Below are 14,529 nucleotides of genomic sequence, written 5' to 3' on the forward strand. Positions count from 1 at the left end.
GGGGTCCTCCCGGCGCTGCACTTGCTACATTAACTCGGCGCGTCGGAGACGGCGACACAACTTTCTGGGTCTGCCCTGCGAGGCGGCGAGAAGAGCGTCCCCGCTGCTCCGCTCGCCGCGCCCCCAGCGCCGGCCGCTTCCCGCGGCGGACCCCGGCGGCAGCCGCGCTCCGGCGGCAGCGGCGTCGCGGCTGCCCCCGCCCCGGCGAGGCAGGCTGTCCCCGGGAGCCGGGCGGGCATGTCTCCCGCTCCCAGCCCCGCCGAGCGGGGCGGCCGCCGCCTCTGAAGGGGAGCGGGCGAGCCCCGCCGCCTCCCGGCCATGCAGCCCCTCCGCGCTCCCCTCGCCCTGCTCTGCCAGGTGCTGGGCGCCTGGGCTGCCTGCGCCCTGGCCCCCGCCGCGGCCGCCGGGCTGCCGGCGCCCCCGCAGCGCGCCCGCTCGCCGCCAGCCCCGACGGCCCTCGCCCCGGGCCGGCTGGCGGCCGCGGCTCTCCCCGGGCGCGGAGCGCTCCCCCGCGGGGCCGACGCCGCGCCCGGCGGCGCGGCGGGGCCGGGCGGCAGCTGCGCGTCCCGCGGGGCGGCGGGGGCCGGGCGGCGGCGGGCGCGGAGCAGCGAGCGCGGAGCCGGCGCGGCGGCGGGGAGGGGCGCGGCGGGCGGCCCCCGCTGGCTGCCCCTGAACGGCTCGGCCGGCGGCGAGGGCAGCGCCGGGGGCCGCGGCAACGCCACGGGGCGCCGCGCCCGCCTCCGCAACCCCTTCTACCCGCTGACCGAGGAGTCGTACGGCGCCTACGCCGTCATGTGCCTCTCCGTGGTGATCTTCGGCATCGGCATCATGGGCAACATGGCAGTGATGTGCATCGTCTGCCACAACTACTACATGCGGAGCATCTCCAACTCCCTGCTGGCCAACCTGGCCTTCTGGGACTTCCTCATCGTCTTCTTCTGCCTGCCGCTGGTCATCTTCCAGGAGCTCACCAAGAAGTGGCTCCTAGAAGACTTCTCCTGCAAAATCGTCCCGTACATCGAGGTAATAGCGGTGGGTAGGGATGCGCGGGCCCGTGCGCCTCCGGGCAGCCCCCGCCCGAGGGGACGCGGGCCCCCGAGCACCCTCCCGGCGCTTCCCCGCCGCCGGCCTGAGCTGCGCGGGGTCCACGGGGCGCTGCCCGCGCTCACTGCTGCCGGCCCGGGGACGTGCAGGTGCGGCGCGGTCTGGGTTTCCCGGGCACGCCTGAGGCAGAGCGGGGCCCCGGCCCCGCAGTGGCAGAGGAGGTTGTGGCCGCGTCAGGTCCAGCAGCATCGGGATTTCTGTAGCCTCAGGCTGAGCGCGTCTAGCTCTGCCTTCCCTCCACTCGCGCGAGTTCTGCCAAACTTTCCTTGCTCCTTGTGATCCTGAAAGGCGAAGAATCCTCTCCGAATTAGATTTCAAGTTTTTTGGTTTATGTTTGTCATCGTCCTGAAGTGAAGTGAGTCAGGGAAGCGGATGCAGGTGGTGACTGGGGACAGGTTGTAAGAAGGTGATTGTAAAAAGGACCGTCAATGGGATGTATGTGCTCTTAATTTATACTTAAGCGTTCAAATCTCGCACTTACTTATTTAGCTTATCTCTAAAAAAAATGACCCCAGCTCCATTTAAATCGCAGCTTCTTGGCAGTTGTTCAGAGGCTCTGTCAAAGAAGCTCTCAGCCAGCTGGCCAGAGTCCTGCGGCAGCGTTCAGGTTGTCCGCTTTATTTATTTACTGGAACTGAACACTGAGGCTTGTTGGTAGGGTGGTAGCCCGTAATTCTGGCTGGCTCTGCTGCATGCCCAAAACCTTATGTTCAACGTTATTCTGTAACTGAAAGCTGAGGAAATAACTTTTGATTCCCTTGTCCTAAGAATGAGACATTAAGAAAAAGAAAAAAAAAAAAAAAACAAAACTTGTTATTAATGCACAGAATATCAGTTTTCAACAGCACATTGGTACACAGTAATGCGTAATTAACTGTCAACTGATATTTTTAAGAATGTGCTTATAAAGATGTATGTGTAGCCACTAAATTGCCATTACTTCTTTCGTATCCGATACACTTTATTACTGGTGGTATTGGTCAAAGGGTGGAGCTGTGCTACGCTTAGATGAATTCAAGGCCAGTAGTATACCACTACATTTGAAAAACTCAGAGTAGACTTAATTGATTTGCATTTAAGAAGACATGAAGGAGTAAATACTATTTGTTGAGAATCTGATAGTACTAGGAGCCTTTACAATTTCTGAATTGGGTTCTGGGGTTACTGTGTTAACCAATAAAATAAATAGTACTGTTTCAGTTAAAGTGTAACCATTTCCATTAAAGTAGGTAGTGTAGTTTAAGCGTTTTCAGGGCTTTTCTATAGTGACATTTCACACTTCCTAGTCTTTTTTTGGTGCATCCACATAGCAAAGAGAAATAATTCTTTGTAATGCTCATTCTAATTAAAGATCAGTAATTGAAATGATTTGCATGGCCACGCTGTTCTTCAAAATTAGTTGCTTATGCTGTGCAGCTTTGGGCACTAAAGAGTTTGTCCAACTGAAGGTAGTTTAGCTGAAATGTAGCTGCTGAAATTCAAAATTGTAATCCCAAAAAACATTCAGCTCCTGCTATTCCCCCTTTATACTTTAATGACACCTTATTTTTCACTTTAAAATTCTGTAGATGTCTAGAATTGAAGTCTTATTCAAGAACTGGCACCAATCCAGTCGTGGTGGACCAGTAGCATGGTGCCTGTCTTAGGCTTAATTATTACTGAGGTCTAATAGTGAAACGTTCTCCTTGTCCCTGAGGAAATTTAATTAATTTATATCTAAGGTACAGATCTAAAAAGATATAGCCTTGGGGTTCTGTGTTGCTCCCAGAATTGTATATTTTTCATTCAGTAGTCATTAAATGTAATACTCATGTATGTAAAGTATATTCATCACCCTGAGAGCAGTAAGTAGAAGGCTGGATTTCCCCCTCTGTAAACTGTAGCCACGACTGGCAGATATTGAATACCACTAGTGGATTGTGACTCTCCACAGCTTTCCTCGAGCTTGGCAAGAAGGACACAGTCCTGCAAATCAGGATTTGACCCTGCTGAGGTGGAGAAGTCAGAGCAAAGGCTCACCACTTTCCAAGTGTTGTTCTGACCTCACAGGCATTATACAGTGGCACTGACACCACCAGGAGCAATGCAGATGTGAAGCATGTCATGAGATCTGCCCTGTGAGCAGCTGCTGCTCCATGCTCTGTCCAGGATTGTTCACAGCAGTGCACTCATCCGACAGCTGACCGACACCGTCTTCTCCCTTGTTGTAACTCACCTGGGCAGGCTCATCCCCTTCTCACACAGTGGGAGAAGGTTGAAGTCTTCTTAGCTCCTTGAGAGGAAAGCTGTAGACAGCTATCTTCAGGAGAGGTTTCCACACCTTCATGGAATACAAATAGAAGCATCTTCCCGAAGATGGACAAATTTTAAGCTGTTGTCTGTGTTTTCTGTAAGTTAGCCCAGCGTTTTTTTTCTTTTAAGTGTCTCTGTTGCATGCTTTGCATCTCTTTTCTGCAAGCCAGTTCTCCTCGTATGCTGTTTAGGGAGCTACATGTCTCACCCAGAGCTGTAGATCCAGAAATACCTCACTTTCAAGCATCAAAGACTCTTATTGGACTGAGCCCTCTGTCATACCAGCTTGTACTTTCAGAACTAGGGAACAGGGGATGTCTGATTATCCAGAGCAAGTGATACGGTGATCACAGCATTTTAACATAACTCAAGTGTGCTTTGTATTGTGTTTGAAGGTTTCAAGTGATCCCAGTGAGGAACCTTGAGTTTTCTTAGCTTAGCCTCTTGTGGCCAATTGTTTTTTATTTGTGCTGTTTAATGGGTATTGTGCAGAATTTCAACAAAGCATCTGTTGCCAGTGATAACACACATGCACACAGTCTGGGGAAAATGTTTTATGGTATCTTCAAGCACATTTGTATAGGTAAATGTTGAGCTTCTAGCAGTGGAAGGTCTCCACAGTATTTAATTTAAAGGGCAGTTTTCCCATACCTAATAAAGATCTGCTGTGACCAAATACGTTAAGCAGTCATTTCAGCCATATATTGTATCACAGTTTGGTCAGTTCTAACTACGTTTTAAAACTACGTCATGGCTATGTTTGTATAAGGAATGCTGTGCACATGACTGAGGAAGAAACAGTAATTTAATTCTTCTGTGCTTCTCACGAGGTCTTTAGGTGATGAGAGTAAAACTGCTAGAGAACAAAGCTAGAAAGACAGGTGGTTAGTAGAAGCGGATGAAATTATCTCCACCAAGAACTTCACTTGACCCTGATCATGGCGCTGTCCTGGAGGAGCAGTTTGGAATGCACTGAGAGGGAAATGAGAAGGGAATGAGAACAACTGGGGCAGCTACTCTGCCCATAAGGATGTGTGGAGATGTGCTTCTCCTTTGGAGTTTTAATCCTCTGTTCAGCTGTTCTTAAAATTTTGCTACTTTTCTGCAGATGGTTCAGGAGTCTAGCTTTAGGCATGCATGTCTGAAGTGTTTATCTGCACACTGTGTATATGTTGTCTTCCACGTACTTTTCTCAGTATTGCTCAGAATCAGGAGATACAGGGTAAATGACAATACAAAGACAATGACTTTGGCTAATTCCTGTTCCACAAGACCTGCCAATGTGGAACCCTTTTCTTTTTGTTTAAGCAGATCCAGTCTTTTCAGCAAAAGGAGTAGAAAAAAAAAGGAGTACAGAACAATTTAGTTCCAGTTCCCCTACTTATAGATTTATGCTAGGCCTTAACAGAAAGAAGTGTAGATGTAGACAAAACCAGTAGTTTTACTGTGCTTCTAAATATTTCACAGCTGTTAAATGTAACAGTCCTGTGAAGCTGCATTTTTGTTTTTTATTTTAATGCTGGAAGCCAATAGTGAAGAGGTTAAGTAAGTTGTTTAAGGCCCAGAGCAGCTTGCTCAAGAATGACAAATGGATTGTGTCAACTAGGCCTAGAAACTCTCTTTTGGGCTTTAAAAGGAAGCTTGCTTGAGTTGTGTGCATTCTGCTCTTGGAGGTTACACTAGAAGCTTGATGAATTTGAGAGAGGTTGTTGGAAGTAAACATCACTTTCTATGCTGGCAGACTGAGAAAAGCTACTTATAGCAGAGTAAGGATTTAGAAGAGGGGAAGTGTCTAGAATGAGGGTTTGCAGAGGCTGATTTTCTGTCTTGTGCAGTCCAGTGCAGAGCAAGAAGTTGCCGAGGTCAGTGATGGTGCTCAGCCCTGCGCAGTGCTAATAAACGTGAGCCACTCTGCCTTTCTCATACCCCCCACAAAGAAGAGAAAGACGAAGTTTGCCGTGTCCTCATCTGGACCGTATCATGCATATGAGACTGGCTTGACTCTGGAGCAGGCTGGTAGTGAAAGCCTCTGAAATCTGATGCCCAGTCTCTGCGTGTGCTTTTGGCAATCAGTTTGTGGCATCACTCCTGTTTCTGGTGGGTAACTTCCAGCTCAGGAAAGCTATCACAATTAATATTCTTAGTGCAAAGCATAAGGATTGATTTGGCCTGGAATACGAATTGCTCTCTTTCCCTGGAGCTGACCCTCCAGGGCAATTTGAGGTGAGGCTTTTTCCCCTTCCTCTCTTTTACTTGGTAGAGCCAAGTGAGAGGCACAAAGAAAGTGGCTGTTCTCTGCCTGTTCCAAAGCTGTCAGAAGAGATCTTTATTTTAAGTTTCACTTCAGGGAAGCAAATACATTTTTTATGGGAGTTTATAAAAGCTGTGTATTATCTGTCTCTTCTGTGTCTTTTGTTGTGCGGCATCTTCTTTATGTCTCTTCTTTGACTCTAGTCAGAGGTAGGCTCCTGAACCTCCAGTAAGTCCTCTGGGTTGTAGACAAAGATCCTCAGAGAGGTCTGCAGTTTCAAAGCTTCATACTGAGGGTTTTCTAGGGCAATGGCTACATGTGTCTTTTACTGAGCAGAATATCTTCAGCACTTATCGTGCAATAAATAATTATTTAAAACAGAAATGTTAATATATCTCTGCCCTTTAGGTATTAACGGCATGATGATAGCAGCTGCCATGTTGGCTATTCTGTCAGTCTTTATTTCCTCTGCAAACCCTGTCCTTAGGGGCTTATGAGTTGTCCATAAAAATTTGCTTTTGGCTTAAACTTTGCATGTGGCATTTCAGCATGGAAATGAATTTGTGTCAGACTAGGTTTAAAATTGGGTCAGTAATATTAAAGTTACATATGTGTGGAGAGGAAAAGGCAGCATCTGCTATCCCGGCACCATTGACTCTGCTCTGAGCACTGGGATGTCATTTCTCCATATGACAGGATTTTTCCTGCAAAGGAGGAAGACGCAGATTTTTAGCAGCAGTTACATGTTGTTAATATTAAGAATTAGTGCAGGAGTCCCTTGTGTAGTGTGATGAGAATTTGATCCTCAGTGGAGAACACCACTTATTTCTTTATTAAAAAAAAAAAAAGTAAATTAAATTTACTTATATGCTAGCATGGTAGATTGCAAACAGGAAAATGAACAAAAATTAAATCCATTTGTGTTTTGTGATTTTTTTTTTTCCAGCCCTCTGGATAAGCATGTGGTGTACCAGTGAGTATTTCCGGTGCCCTGACAGTCTGGTTGGCTTTCGCTTCCAACACAATTCAAGAGCAGCTCTTGGAAGTGGGTTCTGATTCTGAACACTGTTACTCTTAAGATATACAGAAGGATAAGAAACTCACAAAGCACATGTGCTCTACGTCTCCCTGATATGAATGTTGATAGTCCTACAAAGGAAACAACCGTATTGTACAGGAACAACCGTGTTGTTCCATGTGTGTAGGACATCTCCATGATAGTAGTTTCCAGAATTACCATCTTGTCTTGTAGATAATTAAGGTGACGTAGATTTTCATCCAGGATGCTTAAGCTAATTGCTAATGTCAGAGGGGTACCCTGGCTGCAGTACTCCCTAGCTACTGAATTACTTCTGCCACACCACAGTAGTGTTTTAACTGAGTGACCCTTACCTATTTTAAAGCATAAAGCCATTAATGTTTAATAGCATTTCATGTAAGAAATATAGAGATATTATATTTATTTATTTTTGTTCTTTTATAGTAATGACTGATCTTTTTTTTTTTTTTTTTTTTGGGGGGGGGTAATTGAAAGAACAGAAACCAGAAATCTAGATAAACTTAAACAATTAAATAATTGTTTGCAATGGGATGACCTTTTATTTTGCAGTAGTCCAGTCTTATTACTGGACTCTGTACTGTAAATGTAGAGTATCACAAAAAAAGTATTGCAGTCTGTACTAACTTTGTTTATTTATCTTAGGCAAGTCTGCAGGACCTGCTATGGTATGTTGCATTAACATGCTCTAAAGCTATGAAGTTTGATGTGGATATAGAACAGGCATAATAAGATGATAGACTATAATGGCTTGGGGGAAAAAATTAGTTGTTTATGTGATATAACAGGAATGGATATAAAGAGTCTACAGGGTGTCACTGAGAGCTGAGATGGCTTGGCTAGTAGTTGTCAACCTTTTCTGTAGTTCAGCTTTCCTATTACAACAGGAAAATGTTTCAAATATCCATCCTGCCTTGTAACAAAGGAAGAGTGCCATGTAGTTTAAGAAACTCTGTTATCAACATAAAATATATTCTGTCTTAGAAAATCCAGCTTCAGCTGGTAGAAGCAGCCACTTCTTATAACTCCTTTATTTTATCTTCTTCCATATAAACTCAGTCTACGTTGTTTCCACTCACTTCTCCATAAGAAGGCGTGCTCAAGAACATGATGCCTGAGATGATTAATGGTCCCTCTCATTTCCAGCCTCAAGTTGCTCATGGCTGGTTGATTCCCATTCTGTTATATTCACTGTCCTTTGGCTTAATTAACTTTTGTATCTCAAGATAGACTTTTTTGTAGATAGCAGCAATATTACTTCTTGGTCTTCATCTTACTGGACTGAGTGACGCAACCTCTCTTTTATATTCACTCACAGAATTTGGTCTTCATTGACCTTTTCACCCAAGTCACCTTTTCTGATCTTGTTTCTGGTTTTGTTTTCATTACCTTTATCTAGTCAAGCAGATATTAGTGAGAGAGAATTCAGAGGCTTGTTTCCACTGGCATTGCTCACCGTACTACATCTGCGCTGCTTCCCTGGTCAGCCAGAGGCTCACCTCCTAGAGGCCAGGGCCAAGAGCTGTGGGACCACAGCCAGGAGAAGAAGTAGGACAGGCCAGGGAAGGCCTGGGAACATTTTGGTAATTGCTAAAGTTTGTGAAAGGGGAATGGGTATGTTGGAGGGACGGAGAGAAGAACTGATGCAATTACGCTGAGCATTTCATGAGTTTACTGTTGTCTCTCTGGCCTCAGTTCCCCAAATGAGTTTTGACACAATTGACTAACAGCTGGTGAGCTAATGACCAAAGTTTATGCAGTGTCTCAAAGGAGCATCACGGTGCCCACTAACATCCCTGTCAATGCTTTTAAAGGAGCAACAGTATTAAGAGACTGTCTTGTAACAATAATGTCTTCTTTTGTGTGTGTGCTGTAGCTGGTAATCCCTGCAACAGCGGTTCCCTGCCCAAATAGTGTGGGCACCCCCTCAAAGCAGGGGTTACTTCACCACCTCCTCAAAGCAGATGGGTGGTCATTCAGTTAGAAACCTGGGGACTTTTCTGATATCATCTAGTAAGAGAAAGATGTAAACTGGTGTCATCCTGAATGTCTAGAGACTGAAGGAGAATCTTCATAGGGACCATATGGAAATAAATCAGACAACTAAGTGATGATCAAAAACTACTGAGTCTGACTTGCCCTTGCCTTGCCTCATTTCCTGCCAGGTTGTTGGAATTAAAACTGCAACAGCATATCAGAAACTCAGCTGTTACAATAAGAGCAGCACCATTAAACTCCATGCAGCTTTGCACCAGTTTAGGATTTGTTAATTTGTCCTTTACCTACTCCCCATCAAAAGAATTGTCTTTGTTCTGTGGTTATTTCAGGGCAATGTAACAGATTAAAAAGGAAACTTCTCTGGCTTCTTCCACGTTTTCAGCTTAACCTTAATTATTAGTATGACTGGTATGAAGAAACACCCCTAAACCGAAATTGTGTGAACGTGCAGAATGCATGTCCCAGTTCTCGCCCACATAGGTTGTGAGCAGCACCCGTTGATTTTGCTGGCTATTACTCATAGTCTGCAATGTGGGGTAGGTAATGAGACCCTTAAATTGCTATACTGCCTTTAAGCAAGTCAGCTGGAGTGAATCCCTGTTCATCTGCTTGGGAATGTTTGGGGTTTTTTTGCAAGCTTTTCCATGGTATCCCTAACTCCGTTAATCTACAGAAAATAGGAAACCATCGCCTGTTCCAGAGAAACAGTAGCTTTGTTTAGCTTGTTCCATCAGTAAATCCACAGGAGAGTTTTCAAAGCCGACTTCTACTGTTCTTAGTTGTTTCCTCTTGCTCTATTTCACTGTCTTAAACCTCCAAGTTGTTGGTCAATTAATGTGACAGGAACCCCGTAGGTTATGTTTGTTCATGGTAGGCATGTCTTCTTTCATTAGTCCAGCCTTAACAGCTGCAGCGTTTTAATGTCTTAGCCACTGTATAACAGCCTGTTTGCAATGAAATGCTAAAGCAATAAAAGCGTGTGCAGTGGGGGCGGGGGGAGAGACTCACATAAGAGCTGAGAGGGAAAATGTTAATGTACAAAAACTTAGATTTTCTTCTGTTCTGCTGATTTTTATTTCGATCCCTCTTCATTCCTGAATCTCTGTTATTTCCCTGTCTCCTGTAATTGTAGAGAGCTAAGTCCTGACCCTTTTGTTATTCATGTTGGATGTTCTGGCTAAAGGTTTTGCTGTCACTCTAAGGAATTTGAAGACTGCACACATATTTAAATGTTTTGGAAACAAAGTCACTAGTCTTGAATTTAAAAATCTGACTCTCAGCAGTGATACATGAAAATTATCTTTCATTAGCTAAGTTTATCACTGTTCATTAAGATTTCCCTGTAACTAATTTTTCTTTAATTGTTTTTATTTTTTGCTGTATTTACCAAGCTTTCTTTGAATCTAGTCAGACAGTTTAACTTCCTAAATCAATAGGTTTGCCTATTAAAAATGTTTACGGTACTGCTTTGTCATCATTAAATATTCCCGCAAGTTAATTAGTAAGAGATTGCATCTTACTCATTCCATCTTTTAGGAAGCTGCTTCAAAGAATTTTCCAACTAAGCCAATGCCTGATAGTTCTAATCCCAAGTGCCTAATATTTTTCAGTGATATTCAATTTTAGCAATCTGATATGGCCATTAAATATTGAAGGCCAAAATTAATGATACATTTATATAATTGTGCATAATTGTACTATGTAACTTTGCAGAACTTTTTACAAGAGATGCATAAACAGGAATATTTCAAAATTATGGTGGAAATCAGAAAGTGGTTTTTTAAATCTACCTATATGAAATTTAAATATATCATTGCATATCAAATTTGCGTAAGCACAATTATAGTGAACTGCCTAATATTACCCTTGATTTCCCAGTTAATTGCACAGACACGTGGCTTATTCATGATAACAGTAATCATTCTTTACATTTATTAGGAATATTATTTAACGGTTTCTTTTCTTTTGCATCAACAAATTTTCAGCATAACATAAGCATGCAAACCCAGGAAAATAAATGAATTAGAATGCAACAGGGCACCTAATCTTTCTCCAATTGAAGTTAATGGGAGTTCTGCTTTGAATTTGAACTGAAGTTGAATTTATTGGAAATAGGATTAGGCCAAAATGTGTATAGTCTTCTTGCAAATTTCTTTGTAGGAAATTTAATTATAAACAGGGTAAAATGATAGGAAATTATGTTTCATGACAGTACAAAATTTCTATTCATGCATGGAATGATGGTTATTAAAGCTCGAGAACATACACATTGCTCTGTACTTGCTCCTTACAGTATATAATTGAGAGCTCTATCCAATCCATCTTTAAGTCATTTAAACAACAAAACTTCTGCCATTTCTCCTGGCCTACAGTACACTCTCCCACAGGATGTTTCCTATGAAATTAAGCCTAGGTTTTCCTGTGATTTTTTTCTAAATGAAATGTTGAACATAGATTATTAAAGCCTAACTATTATAGTGAAGGTCAGTTTTACGCAGGCTCTGGAACTCTGAAGATTTCAGATACAGTCTCTTTGAACTCACAGTACAGTATGACTTTATGTGCCGACATCACATCAAAATTTCACTTAAAAGCCTAAGTCCACAAAAACAGTTGTTGGACCCTACTCCATTCAGTAGATGCCTAATCTGCAGGGTTTCTAAATTTTGTTTCGATGTTGTGATCCCCTGCATGCTTGATGAACGTGTGATGTAGGCATAAGTTCATACTTCTGCAGAAGGGAGACTCTCCCATCTCTCCCCTTTTGACTTAAATTCCAACCCCTGTGGTGGAACTGATCTTTCTGAAAAACATCACTTAGAAAAATGGGGGGGAAGAAAGGGTTTAGTTTTACATATTGGTCAGTTTCTCAAGATTTTTCCACTCAGCATTGCACAGATGCTTGCGTGGGCCTCCAGGAGAGGATGACACCAAGCTGAAATAAATATTTGTAGGCAGAAAACCAGAAGGATGTACTGTTTTGGGATGCATGCTGGATGATAGTTCAGCAAACGCAGGAAGCAAAGTTCTGTCTGTCATGCTTCTTTTGATGGTGCTCAGCACCATGGTGCTTAACTGTCTCCTACACTGATACCCCTTGTCCTGGTTTCGGCTGGGATAGAGTTAATTTTCTTCCTAGTAGCTAATATAGTGCTGTGTTTTGGATTTAGTACGAGAATAATGTTGATAGCACACTGATGTTTTTTAGTTGTTGCTAAGTGGTGTTTACACTGGTCAAGGACTTTTCAGCTTCCCATGCTCTGCCAGGTGCACAAGAAGCTGGGAGGGGGCACAGCCAGGACAGCTGACCCCAACTGGCCAAAGGGCCATTCCATACCATATGGTGTCATGCCCAGTATAGAAACTGGGGGCAGTTGGCCAGGGGGCAGCGATCACTGCTCAGGGACGGGCTGGGTGTTGGTCGGCAGGTGGTGAGCGGTGGTATCACTGTTTGTTTTTTTTTTTCCTGGGTTTTGTTCCTCTCTAGCTCTCTTGTCATTGTTTTCCTTCTCATTACAATTTATTTTTTTCCCCCCCAATTATTAAACTGTTCTTATTTCAACCCACAATTTTTCTTACTTTTGCTCTTCCGATTCTCTCCCCCATCCCACCGGGGGGGGAGGGTGAGCGAGCGGCTGCGTGGTGCTTGGTTGCTGACTGGGGCTAAACCACAACACCTCTAAACTAGGTTTTCCTTTGCCTTTGTCAGTCAAGGGGCTAGGCTTGACTGGTGTTTCAGAGTACAAATTGAGCTCTCTTTAACTATCGAAAGAGTATAAACCTCTTCCAGAGAACAGCTCAATGGTAAGAGCCTTCATCCAATGTACAATAAATTAATTCCCTCTTCAGCCTGAGTGAGTTCAGGCCTTCATCTTCTGTCTCTAAGAAGACTGCTGTCAACAGGAGACTGGGGGACTTTTGAAGGAGATGAAGTTTTCCCACTCTCCACTGAATAATGGACTGTACCCTTGTAGCTGTCTTGGTTTTTTTTTTTCCCTTTTGTCCGTTTTTCTTTTTTTCCAGACAGCACCTGTATTAACTTGCATTCCCTTTTCTCCTTCCCAGGTAGCCTCTCTCGGAGTCACCACATTCACGCTGTGCGCCCTCTGCATCGACCGATTTCGTGCCGCCACTAACGTGCAGATGTATTACGAGATGATCGAAAACTGCACCTCGACGACGTCCAAGCTGGCCGTCATCTGGGTGGGCGCGCTGCTGCTGGCCCTGCCGGAGGTTGTGCTGCGCCAGCTGGCGAAGGAGGACCCCGAATACGGCGGCAGCCCAGCGGGGGAGCGGTGCGTGGTGAAGATATCCACCGCGCTCCCTGACACCATCTACGTGTTAGCTCTCACTTACGATGGGGCAAGACTCTGGTGGTACTTTGGCTGCTATTTTTGCCTGCCTACCCTTTTCACTATTACCTGCTCCCTGGTAACAGCGAGGAAAATCAGGAGGGCAGAAAAGGCTTGCACAAGGGGGAACAAGCGACAAATTCAGCTGGAAAGTCAGATGAACTGCACAGTGGTGGCTTTGACCATTTTATATGGGTTTTGCATCATTCCCGAAAACATCTGCAACATTGTGACTGCCTACATGTCCGCAGGGGTCTCTCGGCAGACTATGGACCTCCTCCATCTCATTAGTCAGTTCCTTTTGTTCTTTAAGTCCTGTGTTACCCCAGTTCTCCTTTTCTGTCTCTGTAAACCTTTCAGCCGGGCCTTTATGGAGTGTTGCTGTTGCTGCTGTGATGAATGCATCCAGAAGTCTTCAACGGTGACAAGTGATGACAATGACAATGAGTACACCACAGAACTGGAGCTCTCCCCTTTCAGTACCATCCGTCGCGAAATGTCCACTTTTGCCTCCGTGGGGACTCACTGTTAATTGACCTTAGGACTTTATTTCCTGTATCTTTTTACTTTTTTTTTTTTTTACTTCATATTTTTCTTCTTGAAGCAGAATGCAAGAAAAAAAATGATTATTGAAAACTACTCTGGAAACCAATCAGCATATTAACAGTTGTGCTTTGGAAAATAATTTGTTTGGTTATTAAAATGAAAGAGAGAGAAGGAGAGCCAGCACTCAGTTTTAAATCATGATATTTTGTACGGTGCTAGGGTTTTATTGACTGGGGAGGAGAATCCATATCAATCCACTTTTATTTAATTCCATAGTATTTTTTTGATAATCACTGTAAAATGATTATATAGACATTGTGGGTTTTGCAAGATGTTTCATGTAAAAGATGTGGTGGAAAGTATTTGAAGGTAGTTTTAATCCAATTACTGTACACTATTGTGAGAGGACTTGGAATTCAGAAAATTTATAAAGTAGCATAAAAATAAATGAGGTTCTATTCTTTAACTCCATTGTCAATCTGCATTTAACAAGGACACCTATAAGTAGTATTAAATTTCTTTAATAAGTACAAAAAAATCTTTGCTTTGCATAAAATAATTTAAATGGCCATATTTAATTTACCATTCATGTACTTGCCCTTGGAGGCTATAATTACAGTGTTTAAGGAAGATGGTTATAATGGTATTAGATTTACGAGTGGTTTTTTAAATGCATATTACGAAGGTTCCATGTGCCTCATTGAAAATTTCCTTCTTAACCTGCAGGTATACAAACCCTAAGTTATATTGTACTTCTTACAAAGAAAGATTTGCTTTCTCACTAAATTTTGTCTTGTGAGGTTTCAAAATCAAGTTTCTTTCCAATTTGTTATTGGTTTTACATTGAGATTCTGCCCTCAGTCTCTGTATATATAGCTCCTACTGGCTTCAGTGAGAGTCCCATTGCAGAGGAAGGCATTCTTTTGCCA

At 43.7% G+C, this 14,529-nt stretch overlaps 1 protein-coding gene across 1 annotated transcript; it reads left to right on the forward strand.

The window, feature by feature from the left end:
• Window positions 1-318: 318 nt before the first annotated feature.
• GPR37 (G protein-coupled receptor 37) lies at window positions 319-13,586 on the forward strand. The gene is made up of 2 exons (XM_072869177.1): window positions 319-1,023; window positions 12,768-13,586. The coding sequence occupies exons 1-2, from the start codon at window positions 319-321 to the stop codon at window positions 13,584-13,586; spliced, it is 1,524 nt and encodes a 507-aa protein (XP_072725278.1).
• The last annotated feature ends 943 nt before the right edge of the window (window positions 13,587-14,529 follow it).

Source organism: Ciconia boyciana, chromosome 1, assembly GCF_034638445.1.
Source record: "Ciconia boyciana chromosome 1, ASM3463844v1, whole genome shotgun sequence".
NCBI lineage: Eukaryota > Metazoa > Chordata > Aves > Ciconiiformes > Ciconiidae > Ciconia > Ciconia boyciana.